Source organism: Simochromis diagramma, unplaced genomic scaffold (genome assembly GCF_900408965.1).
Source record: "Simochromis diagramma unplaced genomic scaffold, fSimDia1.1 OVJJ01000298.1, whole genome shotgun sequence".
Lineage (NCBI taxonomy): Eukaryota > Metazoa > Chordata > Actinopteri > Cichliformes > Cichlidae > Simochromis > Simochromis diagramma.
This window is the reverse complement of record NW_024387102.1, coordinates 147163-165040: the sequence shown is the minus strand read 5'-3', so window position 1 is coordinate 165040 and position 17878 is coordinate 147163. Positions and strand designations below refer to the sequence as shown.

Genomic DNA, 17878 nt, shown 5'->3' with positions numbered 1-17878 from the left:
AAATGATTTCAATATTTTAAACCCTTTTACAATTTCCATGAATGAATGAATCTCGACAAAATTAAAGACAGTCTTTCTAATGGAAATTCCAACGACAGCAAGACAAAACATGAGTGACCTACTACTAGTAACCCTACTGTACCAACATCAACATGCAGTATATAAAAGAAATCTGGGGAAGCTCCTAAACTGCTGATTCATGATGTTACCTCCCGTCAGTCTGGAGCTGACTTCACTCTGACCATCAGTGGAGTTCAGGTTGAAGATGCAGGAGTTTATCACTGTGAGCAGCATCACAACTACCCACTCACATAGTGAAACAACACTGTACAAAAACCTCCCTCAGCTGGAGAGGAACCGAGAAGAAGAAAATCTGAATCAGCAGCTGCTCAGAGACATAAACTATTTCATCATTTAATAATAGCTTCAATTAAACAATTTGCAGTTATTTGATTTTAAATATTTTTATGTTCAATTTTATCACATCAAATCAGAACAACAGTTACTTTAAGATTTTTATATTTTAGGTAAAGACACTACAATAATGTTCAGTGAATTATGGTATAAACCATTAAAAAAATGTATGACTACTATATCTCTGGTTTATAGAAAATAACACCAAATATTAAACTTCTGATAAAATGAGACCAATGCAGACTGTTTTGCGAGAGTTTTGAGTTTTACATTATATGAACTTTGATTTTGCCATTATTTATCATTTCTAGTCTTCTGGTTTCTGTCTCTGCGTTCCCTAGTTGCTGTGCCTCATCTGTCAGCTGTATCCCCTTGTCAAGTCTGTGTCTCTGTGTTATGTTTCCTGTTTTACTTTGAAAGTCTGTGTCTCATGTTGATGTGTCTGGTTTGCCCTGATTTGTCCCAGCTGTGTTTCCCTCCTGTCTCCCATTCCCTGATTGCTCCCTCTGTGTATTTGAGCCCTGTGTTTACTTTGGTCTGAGTTGTGTTCTCTCTGCCTGCCTACATTCAAGTTCAGCATTAAAGCTGTTTTGAGTTCATGTTTTTGCCTCTGTGTATCTGCACATTGGGTCCACCAATCCTGCCTGCACACAGCTCATGACGTACTTAAGTGGAGATGACATATAAGATGTCATGTCTTCTGTGTGAGTGTGTGTGTAATAAAAAACAGGTGAAATAACTGTATGAAGACTAGAAATTATGAAGAGGAAATATATACCATCAACTTGGCTCCTATTTCTTTAAAAGTATATTAAATGTGGAAATAACAATATAGTCAATCTTTTCAAATTATATAACTCTTGTTTTTTATATTTTGGTTCGGCTTATTACATGTTTCTATTTTAAGGTGTATTTGTTAAACTCGAGTACTCAAAGACCATGTTTACTAATTTTATTCTTTTTAGAACAGATCATACACACAAAGGGATGAATGTAGAGGCATTTGTTATGATTTTGGTATTTATGAAATGGAACAATTTTTATTGTTTTGTTTTTTTAATATGAGAAGTAGAAGCAACAAGAAAACAAAGGATGTTACAGCACATAAGCAAAGAGCTGTACCACAAGAAAAACAGCAACAACGACTCAGTAAATGACATCATGACTGGGAACACTGGTCTCTCCTCAGTATCTCTGAGACCGGAGTGTGGGAGCCCTGGGTGGCCTCACAGGTCACAGAGCCCACCTTCATCCAGTGGTCTGCAGTGAGCCTCAGGGTGCTGCTCCAGCTGTAGAGGCCGTCGTTCTCCTGCACCACGGGGCTCCTGCTCTCCTCCCAGCTGATGCTGCCACTGCCATCCACCTTCCAGGACAGACTCCAGTCTGAGGGGAAGCCCTTGTTGGCCAGACACATGACTGTGGCCTTCCCCTGTTTCAGCTCCTCACTGGAGGGACCCAGCACCTTCAGGGCGGGGCGGGCATCACCTAGGAAACACCAATCAGCTTAGAGGACAGGAACCACTATTTGATTTTCTCCGTTAAGAAGTTTCTGTCAGGCATTTTTTCTGCTCCACCAGTCATTCACTCACACATTGTTTCACTTCCCTTTAAGAAACCTCTCATGCATATCAGCACAGAGAGAATCATCACACAGTTTGAGCTGAAATATGTTCAAACTACACTGGAAATAAAAGAAGCAGATGTGGAAACATTTACAGTAGCTTTAAAATGACTACAAGTCTGAGTTATGGATGATATATACATACATACATATATATAAAAAAAAAACTAAACACCCAGCACGCCCCTGCGGGCGGTTTATCCTTCAAGCTCGGGTCCTCTACCAGAGGCCTGGGAGCTTGAGGGTCCTGCACAGTATCTTAGCTGTTCCCAGGACTGCGCTCTTCTGGACAGAGATCTCCCATGTTGTTCCCGGGATCTGCTGGAGCCACTCGCCTAGCTTGGGGAGTCACCGCACCTAGTGCTCCGATTACCACGGGGACCACTGTTACCTTCACCCTCCACAACTTCCCAAACTCTTCTCTGAGCCCTCGTCTCAAGCTTCTCATATTTCTTCTTTTTGATGTTGCTGGTGGTGGTTGCAGCTTTTCTAGCAGCCTCTTCATGGTTCCCATTTGCCTGCGGGGTCCCCAGGTACTTGTAACTGTCCTCTATGTCTGCAATGTTGCCTTCTGGTAGTTCAATCCCCTCTGTTCTGACTACCTTCCCTCTCTTTGTTACCATCCGACTACACTTCTCCAGTCCGAACGACATTCCAATGTCATTGCTGTATAGCCTGGTAGTGTGGATCAGTGAATCGATGTCTCGTTCACTCTTGGCATACAGCTTGATGTCATCCATGTACAGGAGGTGGCTGACAACTGCTCCGTTCTGTAGTCGGTATCCGTAGCCAGTCTTGTTTATGATCTCACTGAGGGGGTTCAGGCCTATGCAGAACAGCAGTGGGGAAAGAGCATCTCCTTGGTAGATCCCGCACTTGATGGCGACTTGTGCTATGGGCTTGGAGTTGGCCTCTAGTGTCACAGGCCTTCTTATAATCAATCCAGGCAGTGCACAGGTTGGTCGGTAATTTAGTAATTTAATGTTAGTGTCGGTAATTGTGGTTGTAGGTATTGTCCGTAGTGCTGCATCAACATCATCTAGCAGACCTTCTGAGGGTACTTCACGTAATCTTGGTAACCAGCTACGGGGGGTCCAGGTTTCAAGCTTGGCCATGATCCTACCTTTCAGGTCAGTTCCTCTCGCACTCAACAATTCTCATCACCCTTGGGGGCATCTGCCATTTTGACCTCAGGACTTCCAGGCCATACTCGGGACAGGTGTTCCTGTACACTATGCCGGCCACTTGGTTATGGCGTTCCATGTATGCCCTGCCTGCTAGCATCTTGCACCCTGCTGTTATGTGCTGGATTGTTTCAGGGGCATCTTTACACAGCCTGCACCTGGGGTCTTGCCTGGTGTGATAGACCCCAGCCTCTATGGATCTTATGCTCAGAGCTTGTTCTTGTGCTGCCATGATTAGAGCCTCTGTGCTGTCTTTCAGTCCAGCTTTGTCCATCTGCTGGTAGGATTTCTGGATATCAGCCACTTCCTCTCTCTGTCGGTGGTACATACTGTGCAGGGGCCTGTCCTTCCATGATGGTGCCTCCTCTTCCTCTTCTTTCTTGGGTTTCTGCTGCCTGAGGTATTCACTGCTGAGCACGGGGTCGGTTGGGGCCATCTTACTGATGTATCCGTGGATGTTTGTTGCCATATATATATATGTATAGAGAGAGAGAGAGAGAGAGCGAGAGAGAGAGAGAGAGAGAGAGAGATCTTTTTTTAAAACACAAAGTGTTTAAAAATAGGAAAATTTAATGGTCTTAAAGCATGAAACAAACAAAAAATACAGCAAGAGTGGAGCTGAGTAATGAGGTGTGGGAGCCCTGGGTGGCCTCACCGGTCACACTGTGAAATGGCAAGAAATGAATCTTCTATGTGCTGTGACAGAACATGAACAGTAAACAGATCACTCCCATTTTTTACTTTAAATTCACGTTTGGAGTTCAGCCAAACGTGGTAAAAGTGGTAAGCCCCGTTGAAGAACTGAAAAGCATAGTATTTATTTTGGCACACAGGCCGCACTCATTGGAGGATATGATTTATATATATGACTGTTAAACAGAAGAAGTTGCAATCATTGATAGAAAATAGCAATAGGGGGGAAAGGATTCAACCTGAAGAGACATAAACATGGCAAAGAAATGTGGTAGGATCTAAATCTCAAACACAAGCAAACTGCCTTTTGTTGCAGAAATTTTAACCAGCAAAACAGGATGTTCAAGGCAAAATGTTCAGAAACCTGAGTCTGTCTCAAAAGATTGTCCCTGACTCCATGAACTCTTCCAGTCCATCTTACAGCTTTTGATTTAACATTGTTGAGTCTCTGTCTTTGTTTAAACTTAAGGCCCATCTTAAATCCATGCATGTCTATATTTATTTGTATTAGAATTCATATTTGAATTATTTCACATTTTCCATTTGATTTTTTTTTTTAATTCAAATTTATCTCTCCACTAGACGTCATGAATGATTTAATTATTCAGCAGAGGACAGCTGCAGCTGACTGACTCTGTGTGTTTGCATATGTGTCCTGCCTCTCTGCTCACAGCTGTTAAGAGGCCAGTGTTGATCAGTGGCTGTCCAGGCCTTTCAGAGCCACTCACACACCAGCAGCACAATGATGATGTCACTGACTCTACTGCTGGCCACCCTGGGGCTCCTTGTTCAGGGTGAGACTCTCTGTGAAAACTTTGCTTCAGCATGCAGCCAGGTTCACCACAATGATGTTCTGCTATGATGGAGAAACTCTGAAACCAGCAGCACTGACCTTCTTCCATCTGTTCTCCATGTTAGAGAAATGATCCTCGAATGTTTGGATGTTCATCATCTCAATAACTTTTCTCCACTTTTTCATGTTTTCAGGTTCATCAGGAGAACAAGTCCTGACTCAGACTCCTACAGCTCAGTCTGTTGTTCTTGGACAGACTGTCTCTGTCAGATGTAAAGCCAGTTCAAGTGTTGGCGGCTGCCTTAACTGGTACCTTCAGAAGGACGGAGAATCTCCCAAACTCTTAATTTATTATGCTACAAACAGTCTGGAGTTTCTGATCGTTTCAGTGGAAGTGGATCTGGGACTGACTACACTCTGACTATCAGCAGAGTTCAGGCTGAAGATGCAGGAGTTTATTACTGTCAGCAGTGTAACACGTGGCCGCTCACACAGTGATACAACGCCGTACAAAAACCTCACACAGCTGGAGAGGAACTGAGAAAAACGATCATCTGAACTGACAGCTGCTCAGAAACACACATTATTTCATGTTGATAAAATATTTTGATAATTTTAAAAATAGTTTTTAAATTTTGTTATAATAACATTTTATAAATGTTAATCTCATCAGTTCCTCATGCTCAAAATAAAATGTTATTGCTGCAATTAATTATCTGTAAAACAGAGAATATCGATACGAGCGATGATTGAAAACAATCATTTAAATATTTGATCTTTGAATTATGAAAGCTAGAAACTCAAAAGACTAATGACTAATTCATACTGCTTTAAGTTCTACAGAAACAAATATTTATGATTATCATGTAATCATCTTTAAAGCAAAAACTTCAGGCAACGTGTCTCTGAAGTGTTTTAGGTACATGCTCTATATTATATATTACTACATTTGAATTAAATTTATCAGTACATACTGACAGTTATAAATATTTCCATTAACACAGCTGATTTGAGAGTATTTATGTTCTATTTTAAATTATTGTTAGCATTACTGTCAGCAATGAAAATGGGATCATAGTAATTCACTGTAAGACAACAAGAGATACAGACTGTTTTCTCTCTGCTCCTGTTCTTGGTAAAGTTCTCCATGCAAATGATACCATGTACTTTAATTATGTCACTGAATCTCTTTATTAATATAGTTTTAATGTGATGATCAGAATCAAATGCAGGACAAAGAACTGCTTCAGGATGAGAAACTATGAAGAGCAGCTGGTTCATCGACCGCTGACGTGACCCAAACAGCTCGACTCACATTAGATGTGGACATAAGAACACATTCAACCTTTTTACTACACCTGATGTTTAACAATCTGCCCTGTTGGAACGTTTCATGGTTTTCTTCCTCCTTTTGCTTCCGTCTGTCCTTTTGGGAGGAGCTACATCCCCTTTATTAAAAGGTCAAAGGAGCTTGCAAAGAAAAGCGTCTGGACTTCTTTAAGTTACTTGAAGACGTTTCACCTCTCATCCAAGAAGCTTCTTCAGTTCTAAGGTCAAATGGTGGAGAGTCCCAGATATAAACCTAGTGGGAGTTTCCCCCCACAGAGGGACAAAAGGACCCCCTGATGATCCTCTAATCGCCTGAGCCAAGGTGTGAAACTGGGTGTGGGTCAAAATCAGCCAGAGTTTCGAAACTAATAAACTGCATTCCCTATAACCTCAATACCTAATAAACAATCTATTATTTCTACAGCTCCTAAACCAGTGAAGAAATAAAGCTCCCCACAGCTAAAAAATTGATCCTTATACTGCATCTTAGGGTTAGGTTTTTTAATCTGTTATCTGTGTATCAATGCCAGAGACAAGATTTTGATCCACTAAAACTCCAAATATGTTGGAAAACAACATCATCAGATCCACCCAACTCCTTGTGTGAGTCAGTCAGATCATTTCCATAGAGAGTCACTTTGCATCAGCAGCACCATGCTCCAGTGCTCTGGGAGAGTTTATAGTCCTGAGAGTTGAACACTGGATGACTGACAGCTGTCCTTCATCACAACAGAAGCCACAGAAATCCTCCTCATCAAAAACATGACTTTGATCTGCGTCCTCATCTGGACTCTCCTCTGCTGCTGCTTCACAGGTAAAGTCCAGAGAATCAAACTCCTCTCCTCTATCAACATCTGTCCCTCTGAAATGAAGCCCACAAAACCATGAAGCTGCTTTATGTTTTTGTCTCTGTGTCCTCAGAGTCCAGAGGACAGATCACATTGACTCAGCCTGGAGCAGTGAGCTCTGCTGTGGAAGGAACTGTAAGCATCAGGTGTAAGATGAGTCAGAAAATTTATGATAATTATTTAGCCTGGTACCAACAGAAAGATGGAGGAGTTCCTAAACGTCTCATTAACTACATTAGCAATCGAGTATCAGGGATTCCAGCTCGTTTTACAGGCAGTGGATCAAACTCTGACTTCACTCTGACCATCAGTGGAGTCCAGGCTGAAGATGCAGCAGTTTATTACTGTCAGAGTTTTCATTGGCTGAACAGTCAAGCTGTGTTCACACAGTGAAAAACAGTCGTACAAAAACCTCCCTCAGTCAGACTGAACAGAAACTGAAGTGACTGCTGCAGCTGGAAGATACTGCAGAGACTGATACAGTTCACTGAGGACACACACACACACACACACACACACACACACACACACACACACACACACACACACACACACACACACACACACACACACAGTAATGTTTATGTGGGTTTGACTCAAAACATCAGACTTGTGTCCATCCTGACGAGCTCGCACAGAAGAACATGTGAAACACAAAACAGTTGATACTGTGAGTCAGATCTGTGATGAAGAAACTCTCCTGTAAATATTCAAACTGGGAAGTAGTTATTAAATGAGAATATTTTAGTAAACTGCAGTACTGATATATGTATGTATGTAGATTGCTCAGCTACATTCTTGGTCACAGAAATATTTCACATGATTTGATCTGAAGATTTAAAGTTTAGTTCATCAAGTCTTTAACTTCATCTTTGTGACATAAATTATTCTGACATTTACACTTTTTAACCTGCACTGATGTTCTGAAAGAGACATTTTTAGTGTCTCCTATGTTGATAAAGAAAGTTTCGTTTTTCTTTGGGTTATTTTATCAATTCTGACTTTGAAGAAAACCAGGACGGGTCTCATCATGGGTCACATGCAGGTTACAATAATCTGTCACCATGTTTTCTACTTCTTCTACACCCAACAGCAAATATCATCACAAAATCCAACATGATGGAAAATAATGCAGCTGCAACAGACTTTAAAACTATTTTTAACAGGGAGCAGCTGTTGGCTGTGATTCTATTTTTAACTTATTGCTTTTTCTTTTCTTTTTTTTAGTTGTTTTCATTTTTTTTACGTTTACACTCTGATGTGATACAGCACATGTGATTCTCTCAGTCAAAGTTACTGAAGCAGAGATTTTCAGTGTATGGAAGCATCACTGCTGAAGCTGAAGGATGATTATCAGACAGAAGAGCAGCTGAATGGAAACACATGAAAACCACTATTTGAAGACCTCAGTTTTTATTTGAAGTATTAAAACCATCAACAGTGCCACAAGCATGAAAACATGAAAACTATCAAAGCAATACAGACACAGAGGGAGCAGACTGAGAGAAGCTGCAGACTAAAGCCAGTATCAGAGTCCCAGTGAGTCAGCTCAGGACTAGGAACACTGGTCTGTCATCAGAGTCTCTGAGAGTGGAGTGTGGGAGCCCTGGGTGGCCTCACAGGTCACAGAGCCCACCTTCTCCCACTGGTCTGCAGGGAGCCTCAGGGTGCTGCTCCAGCTGTAGTGGCCGTCATTCTGCAGCGCCCCAGGGCTCCTGCTCTCCTCTCCACTGCTGCTTCTTCCATCCACCTTCCAGGACAGCCTCCAGTCTGAGGGGAAGCCCTTGTTGGCCACACACATGACTGTAGCCTTCCCCTGCTGCAGCTCCTCACTAGAGGGCGCCAGCACGGTCAGGGAGGGGGGGACTCGACCCACTGCAGAGAGAGAGAGAGAGATGTTAGAGAAACTGGGAGTTTGGGTGAAACTGCTCTCCAGATGTTTCACTTCTCTATCTGAGATTGGTAACCATGGTAACAGACAGGCTTCACTGCTGAACCATGGCAACAGACGAGTTTCAGTACCAAAGATAAAAATATTAAAGTGTTTCTTTGACTCCTGATGTCCTCGTGTGCGTTATGTTTGTATTATTTATTAGTTTTATAATTAGAAAACAAACAGAAATTAACATGTCAGATTTTTGTCATAAACTTGTCATAAACAATTGTATGTAAAACAGAAAAAAGCATAGACCTTTTTTTGGTCTATTTGGGAACAATAAAGATAACTGTACTTACTCACACATTAAAATCCATAAAATGATCAAACCTCAGACAGCAAACTGTTAATGTGTCGTTAATAATGTTAAATCTTTAAGAACTATTCATTTTAGATGGATGTCACATTATTTGCAGCAAAAGGTTGAAGACAAAACTTTTATGGAAATGTAAAATATATAAACGTTTTCTACTTTTCTTCAAGAAAAAAAAAAACTTTTGAAAGTTTAATTTCCAGTGAAAATAAATGCACAAGACGATTTTAGTCTGAATTCAAAATTTACACTGATATTAGATTTTATATTTATGAGAAACATGAAGTATTTATGTAGAAGGAAATGAAATAAACCTTAATGATACAAGTTTGAGCTTCATAAATGAGTGAAATGTACTTACAGTTAACATCCAGTCTGGTTCCTCCACCGAACGTGTACCACAGTGATACAAACTCATTGAGCCGCCGTACAAAAACCTCTGACTGTAGAGAGACACGGCTCTCTGACTCTGAAACAAACAAACTCAACAAAATCATTCACTGTTTGCATAATGTTATAAAAATAAAAACTGAAAAAGAAACAGTGCAACATGCTTTTATAAATTGCATTTTTAAAATTAGATTCACACTTCAGATAATTTTATTAATTCCAAAGTTTGTTTGCAGCTTTCCCACACTACCTGCTCACATGGTCAAACTCACACAGCCTACAGTCTTTAAACAATAATCACGAGCACTGTTGCACGTCAAGGCAGAGATAAACAAGCAATGAGGTCAAGGAAAAAGTAAATAAATACATCAAAATGAACAAAAATGTTCAAAATAAATAAACAGAATGTGAAGAGTAAATGTCTGAAAATGAACAATCACAGAAACATTCATCTAAACGACTCCTGTCAGCGTTCAGGAATCTAACAGCTGAGGGAATGAAGGATCTGAAGTTTCTGTTTGTTCTACACTGAGGTACAAGGTAACGGTGACCTGAGAACAACTTCCTGAACTCAGATGACAAAACACGTTCAGGATGGATAATAATGTTTTTGTCCTTCATTTTCAGAGTGTCTCTCTGCCTGACCTCCGTGGTTTTGGAGCAGGTATTTATAAATAAAACACTGAACCAGCAGTTAAAGAAATGACTTTCTATAAATGGGCATTAAAAGTGTCATGGTCAGGGGGAGCTGGCTGTGTTTTTCCATGATGTCTCTGTGCTTCCACCTCTTTTTTCTTCAGTTTTCTCTGTCATTTTGTAAAACTTTAAAGTGGAAAATGTTTAACTTCTTCAAGGCGCTTTAAAATGGTATGAAAACCATAATGTTGTAGAAAAATTAAGTTTGTTTAAATAACAGACATTTAGAAAGGAAAAATTTCAACACAAATGCGTCTAATTGGACACTGTTGGTCAATATTATGATGAAGTGATTGATCCACTGATAGAAATCATCAGACTGATCCAAGTCTCTGCTGGAGTCAGTCAGATGATTTCCATAGAGAGGCACTTTGCATCAGCAGCACCATGCTCCAGTGCTCTGGGAGAGTTTATAGTCCTGAGAGTTGAACACTGGATGACTGACAGCTGTCCTTCATCACAACAGAAGCCACAGAAATCCTCCTCATCAAAAACATGACTTTGATCTGCGTCCTCATCTGGACTCTCCTCTGCTGCTGCTTCACAGGTAAAGTCCAGAGAATCAAACTCCTCTCCTCTATCAACATCTGTCCCTCTGAAATGAAGCCCACAAAACCATGAAGCTGCTTTATGTTTTTGTCTCTGTGTCCTCAGAGTCCAGAGGACAGATCACAGTGACTCAGCCTGGAGCAGTGAGCTCTGCTGTGGGAGGATCTGTGAGCATCAAGTGTAGGACCAGTCAGAATGTTTATAACAACAACTACTTACACTGGTACCAACAGAAAGATGGAGGAGTTCCTAAACTGCTCATTTACTACACTACCAGACAATATTCAGGGATTCCAGCTCGTTTTACAGGCAGTGGATCAAAGTCTGACTTCACTCTGACCATCAGTGGAGTCCAGGCTGAAGATGCAGCAGTTTATTACTGTCAGAGTGCTCACTATATCAACAGTCAGTGGGTGTTCACACAGTGAAAAACAGTCGTACAAAAACCTCCCTCAGTCAGACTGAACAGAAACTGAAGTGACTGCTGCAGCTGGAAGATACTGCAGAGACTGATACAATTCACTGAGGACACACACACACACACACACACACACACACACACACACACTTGCACACATTTGATTTCAATCTAAAAATAGTTTCTTTCTCGTTTCCCTTTACATTTAACTAAAAATAAGTCCGATGTTCCAAAGTCGAACAGTTATTGAGAAAACGCTTCATCATGACCTTTGACCTCAGTTTCACACTACAGCCGCCGTAATATAATCTATGATTTGTTAAATTTGAACAATTATCAGTAAAATAAGATCTTCCTTTTATTTTTTACAACTCAAACTTTATTAAATTTTAATTTACACAAAAAAAGCACACAAAAAAACCCCCAAAAAACAACCCCCCCCCCAAAAAAAAGACCCCCCCCCCCCCCAAAAAAAAAAAAACACCCAAAAACTAGCAGAATGGACACTCCCAGTAACAACAGCAGAACAAATTGGGCATAAATGCATATTTCCATCCCCCCCCCCCAAAAAAAAAAAAAAAAAAAAAAAAAAAAGTGATGCCAACATTCCACATAGACCAGATTACAGCTATCCTATTTAGTCCAAGCTTAACTATTTTAGCCGGATACGTCACTGACCTGTATGTAAAAAGTAATTTGCCCACTTATCATTATAATCGTCCAGTCTATTTATAATAATAATAATGGATTGGATTTATATAGCGCTTTTCAAGGCACCCAAAGCGCTTTACAATGCCACTATTCATTCACTCTCACATTCACACACTGGTGGAGGCAGCTACAGTTGTAGCCACAGCTGCCCTGGGGCAGACTGACAGAAGCGAGGCTGCCATTTCACGCCATCGGCCCCTCTGGCCAACACCAGTAGGCAAGTAGGGTAAAGTGTCTTGCCCAAGGACACAACGACCAGGACAGAGAGCCCGGGGATCAAACCGGCGACCTTCCGGTTACAGATACGCTTCCCAACCCCCTGAGCCACGGTCGCCCAGCAGTCTATATGATAATTTTTCGTAAGCTGCCACTTGTCCCAAAGAGATATACCACTGAGAGAATGTAGGAGTCGATGAGGCCTTCCACTCTTTCACCAGCAGCTTCCTCCCCAGCATAATCGCCGTTTGTACCCAGTGAGCAAGAGAAGTGGATAAGTGACTCAAAGCTGAAGGGTCTCCTAATACATAAAGACTGTTCATAAATGGGACCCTTTGACCTACAACCTTCTCTACTACAGTGTGAATATGAATCCAATAATCTTGGACTTTGGAGCACCCCCAAAGCAAATGTAAAAGTGTGCCACTTCCTTGCTGGCATTTCCAGCATGCATCATCAGTCGCTAGACCCACCCTATGCAACCGTGAAGGTGTCCAGTATACTCTATTTAAAATCTTAAATTGGACCAATCTTGAACGTAATTCGCGTGACGTTTTTTTCAGATTCCTGAGGATGCCATTCCATTCCTCCACTGTAAAGTTGAGATTTAAATCCATTTCCCACGTTCTTTTGAGGGACAGTGTGTTAGAATCAGAAGCTAATAAAAGCATTTTGTAATAAGCTGATGCCTCTTTTCCACGCCCAAAGGTTTTTTAAATTTTCTCCAGAAAGTCGCAGCTTAAAGGGAACTTTGCGAATGAACCACATGTATTGGCCATCAAATGTCTTAGTTGCAGATATTTCCAAAATTCCTGTCTAGGTAAATCAAATTCTTCTGCAAGTTTTCCATATGATTTAAATATACTATTTTCATAAAGATCCCCCAACACTGTTATACCTCTTTGAAACCAGAGCTTCCAAAAGAAGGGTAGTTTAGCAATAGAAAGTTTGGGATTATGCCAAATACCAGCAGATTGGTTAAGATATGGATCAAATTTGAATAATTTGGACAATCTTTTCCATACTTCTTTCAAATGAGAAAGTACTGGATGTGATTGGACGTGGGGAGACAAATTAGTTGATAAGCTATATAATGGTGTGAATGGCGAGCAAGCAGTACTTTCAATGGAAAGCCAAGGAGGCGCTTTCTCAGGGGGTAAGAACCAATGTGCCAAATGCCGAAGAGAAAAAGCATAATGATATAAAAGTAGATTAGGCATCCCTAACCCACCTCTGTCCACTGGTTTCTGCAGTTTCCTCAGATTCAATCTAGGCTTTTTATTATTCCATATAAATGACTTACAGAGCTGGTCAAACTGTTTGGTGTATTTCAAAGGAACATGGATTGGTAGAGCCTGCAACAAATAACTGAACTTAGGTGTACATACCATTTTGATTACATTTACCTTTCCCCACATTGAGAGATACATCTGAGACCAACGATCAATATTAATTTTCATATCGCTGAGTAAAGGTTCAAAATTTATCTTCATCAGGTCTGACAAATGAGGCGGGAAGGTGATGCCTAAATACTTAATGCCCTTCTGAGGCCAGGAAAACATACCAGTTTGAAAAAGTGACCTAGAACAATAACTAGTTAATGGAAGGGCCTCTGATTTGGTCCAATTCACCTTATAACCAGAAATAGCTGAAAACATGTTTATTATTGCCTGCAAGGAGTTTAAAGACTTTTCTGGGTCTGATATAAAGAGCAAAATGTCATCGGCGTACAACATCAGTTTATGACAGTCTCTCCCTATAGTGACACCTGGAAAATTGGGCTCTCTACGAATAGCCACTGCCAACGGCTCAAGGGCCAGAGCAAAAAGAAGTGGGGAGAGGGGATCCCCCTGCCTGGTTCCTCTACCTAGTTCAAAAGAAGGCCCTATTATTCCATTTGTGAGTACTGATGCCTTGGGGTGTACATATATAAGCTGAATCCAATTAATAAAGCTTTTGGTAAAACCGAAACACTCTAAAGTAGCGAATAAATATCTCCACTCGACTCTGTCGAATGCCTTTTCGGCATCCAGCGAAATCGCAGCTATGGGAGAATGGCTGTCCTGAACCGCCCACATAATGTCAATTAACCTCCTAATATTATCAGCTGAAGAGCGTGAGCTTATGAAACCAACTTGATCTACATGTACAAGAGAGGTTATTACCCGGTTTAATCGATTAGCCAGAATTTTAGATAAAATTTTACTATCATAGGAGGTCAGACTTATCGGTCCGTAGCTTTTACAGTCAGTGGGGTCCTTATCCTTCTTTAGGATAAGTGTAATGATGGCTTCAGATAGTAAAGGTGGGAGCCTACCCTCTTGAAAAGATTCGTTATAAGTGTTTAAAAGCAGTGGCGCTAGATCTTCTGGAAAGGATTTATAAAATTCAGCCGTATATACATCCAGGCCTGGTGCTTTATCAGAGGTCAAGTGTTTAATAACTCCCACTATTTCTTCCACGGTAATGGGATTGTCCAAATATTTCAGTTGATCCACTGTCACCCTAGGAAGATTTAAAGATAACAAAAATTTCTTTATATCACTCTCTGAAATGCTTGATTCCGAGCTATAAAGATCTTTATAAAAGTTACTAAATATTGTATTAATTTCTTTAGATTTAAAGAAAAGACGTCCATTATTATCTTTAACAGCTGGGATCATAGCGATAGTCTCTCTCTGTTTAATATATCTCGCTAAGAGCCTTCCGGCCTTATCCCCTTCCTCGAAGTGTTTTTGTCTAGCACGAAATAGAGAAAATTCAGCTTTTTGTGACAGTATTGCATTAAATTCATATTTTAACTTGGTCAATTCATTCAAATTCAATGAAGAACAATCATTTTTAAATTTTAAATCAGCAAGTTTAATTTGACGTTCTAGATTTTGAAGTTTAGTAATATTTTCCCTCTTTTTAAATGAGGCATACTGTATTATATAGCCTCTCAGGAAAGCTTTTAGTGCTTCCCATGCTACTCCTGCTGAAGGGGCAGTAGGGACATTCGTCTCTATATACAGATTGATTTGTAATCGAAGAGACTCTCTGAATGCTGCATCTAATAGAAGGGTCGAATTAAGTCTCCATCTAGGCGTCCTAGCTGTATCATTAGATAGTAGCATGAGGAGATAGACAGGGCTATGATCTGAGAGGATTATGGTACCAATATTACTCGATACAACAGCAGGCATTAGTGATTGGGATACCAAAAAAAAATCTATCCTTGAGAAGGAGTGGTGAGGGGAGGAGAAAAAGGTATAGTCCCTTCCAGAGGGGTTTTGTAACCTCCACACATCTATGAGGCCACACGCTTCAGTCAGTCCTTTTAGGGCCCTATGAGCCCTAGAAGCATAGACTGATCTGGAACTCCGATCCAGTACCGGGTCCATAACCTCATTAAAATCACCCCCCATAATAATAGGGTAATCCCCCATGTCAGATATTTTTTTCTCTAATTGTCCAAAAAAGGATGGATCATCTACGTTAGGAGCATATACATTAGCTAAGATGACCGCCTTCCCTTGAACTTCACACAACATTAACATCATTCTCCCAGCGTCATCCTTACTCTTTTGGATACATTTAAACTGTAAATGTTTACCAATCAAAGTGGCCACTCCTCTGCTTTTACTAGTACCACTGGCTGCCCCTACATATCCCACCCAACCCACGCATAGCGTCTGAGAATCTTGAGGCAACAGGTGGGTCTCTTGAACAAATGCAATGTCACACTTCTTAGATTTTATAAAGGACAATATTTTGTTTTTCTTAATAGGATTATTGAGGCCCTTGACGTTCCAGCTCATGATATTAAGATTATTTCTACTTATAGATAATTTTAAGGTACATATAAAGCGGGATGTTCAGAAACCTGTAATAATGACTAGCAAATTTGGCATCAAAAATTAATAAAAGAGAAAAAAAAAAACCCCACATAAAACAAAGCTATTAAAACAATACCTCAACCATGCCGGGGATCCCCAGGCAATGATTCCCCCATTACCAAAGTCCGTAATCATACACTTAACTACCACTGTCTTGAGCCCCACTCTCCCATACCCCGATAGTCCAGGCTGAACCTATAATTTAATCTAAGGAGAAAAATAAATAAATAAATAAAACCTCAATCAAATATACTGGATCTGCAGTCTTATCTATAAAAAAATACATTCCAAACCAAACTTTGTTCTAGTTCTTCCTGTTAACATATACAAAATACAATCATTAAATATCATACAGCTCGACATAAAAACACATTTTACTTTAAATAATCTAAACTTAAGTTTGCGGCTCAAGAACAGAAGTCATGAGTTGCTTTCATGATTAAATCACATGTGTCCATAACTACACATACATAACATCCAAATCATATGCAGTGACATATTTGTCACATGTATACAACCCTTACTCTGAGATTCAAAGTTCATCCTGCACTTTAGACTTTCAGATGAAACAATCTCACCTCGAGTTACAGTCAGTACCTGTTGAGGAGCTTTCAGTGACAACACACGATCAGATAGAAGCGTCCATTTATTATTGACATGTATGTGCTAAAAAGAGCTTTTGTCCAGATTCACTGAGAAGTTTGTATCCCAATCTTTAAACACATGAAGGATCAAGCGCTAACACTTCTAATTTTAGCAGCCACACCACCACATGTAAACTGCTGCGTCCATCTGGATTTTGACGTGACCGACACAATGCATTATGGGACTGTTGTTCACGCCAATCTGAGTTTATAATGGAAAAAGGAGCCAGAGGTTGGTTTGGTGTTTTAAAGTTAAAATTTGGAGATTAGCTGCTCTGCTGCAAAATGATGCAGTCGCTCATCTGACCGAACAGAAGCATTTCATGTAGGGTGACCAACCGTCCACTTTTCACGTTCTGTCCGGGGCGTCCGAGGGGATTTTCGAGATTGATGAATATGTCCGGGTTTTCCTGTAGTCCGACAGAGGACCCATGTGTGAGACGTCATCCCCGAACTGCTGTTTTGTGAGGGCTTGTTCTGCGCTCACAGACGGGACTGACAGCACGCAGCAACGCGTCTAATGATGTTTAAAAGATCCCAAAGCGAATAACGAGCATTTACCTGGTTAGCCGATGGCACTTCGCTCTCGCTCTGCAGGCCTACTTGTTGTTCCTAGAGTATTTAAAAGTAGAATGGGAGGCAGAGCCTTCAGTTTTCAGGCCCCTCTTCTGTGGAACCAGCTTCCAGTTTGGATTCGGGAAACAGACACTATCTCTACTTTCAAGATCAGGCTTAAAACTTTCCTTTTTGCTTAAGCATATAGTTAGTGCTGGACCAGCTGACCCTTAGTTATGCTGCAATAGACGTAGGCTGCCAGGGATTCCCATGATGCATTGAGTTTTTCCTTTTCAGTCACCTTTCTCACTCACTATGTGTTAATAGACCTCTCTGCATTGAATCATATCTGTTATTAATCTCTGTCTCTCTTCCACAGCATGTCTTTATCCTGTTTTCTCCTCTCTCACCCCAACCGGTCGCAGCAGATGGCCTGAGGGTTCAGCTTTTTTTATATGTGTGTCTATGGATTCACTAAAATTCTTTAAATGTGTTTTGAACAATCATCATCAGATCAACCAAACTCCCTGTTGGAGTCAGTCAGATGATTTCCATAGAGAGGCACTTTGCATCAGCAGCACCATGCTCCAGTGCTCTGGGAGAGTTTATAGTCCTGAGAGTTGAACACTGGATGACTGACAGCTGTCCTTCATCACAACAGAAGCCACAGAAATCCTCCTCATCAAAACC

General features: G+C 40.7%; 1 pseudogene and 1 gene segment (V, D, J or C); one reads left to right on the top strand and one right to left on the bottom strand.

Annotated features, from left to right (window-relative positions):
• Nucleotides 1-1351: 1351 nt before the first annotated feature.
• On the bottom strand, nucleotides 1352-9540 carry LOC120743069. The segment is given in 3 exon segments: nucleotides 1352-1777; nucleotides 8633-8757; nucleotides 9493-9540. Coding segments are annotated over 2 exon segments (255 nt in total).
• LOC120743067 lies at nucleotides 4541-6185 on the top strand (annotated as a pseudogene).
• Nucleotides 9541-17878: the final 8338 nt, after the last annotated feature.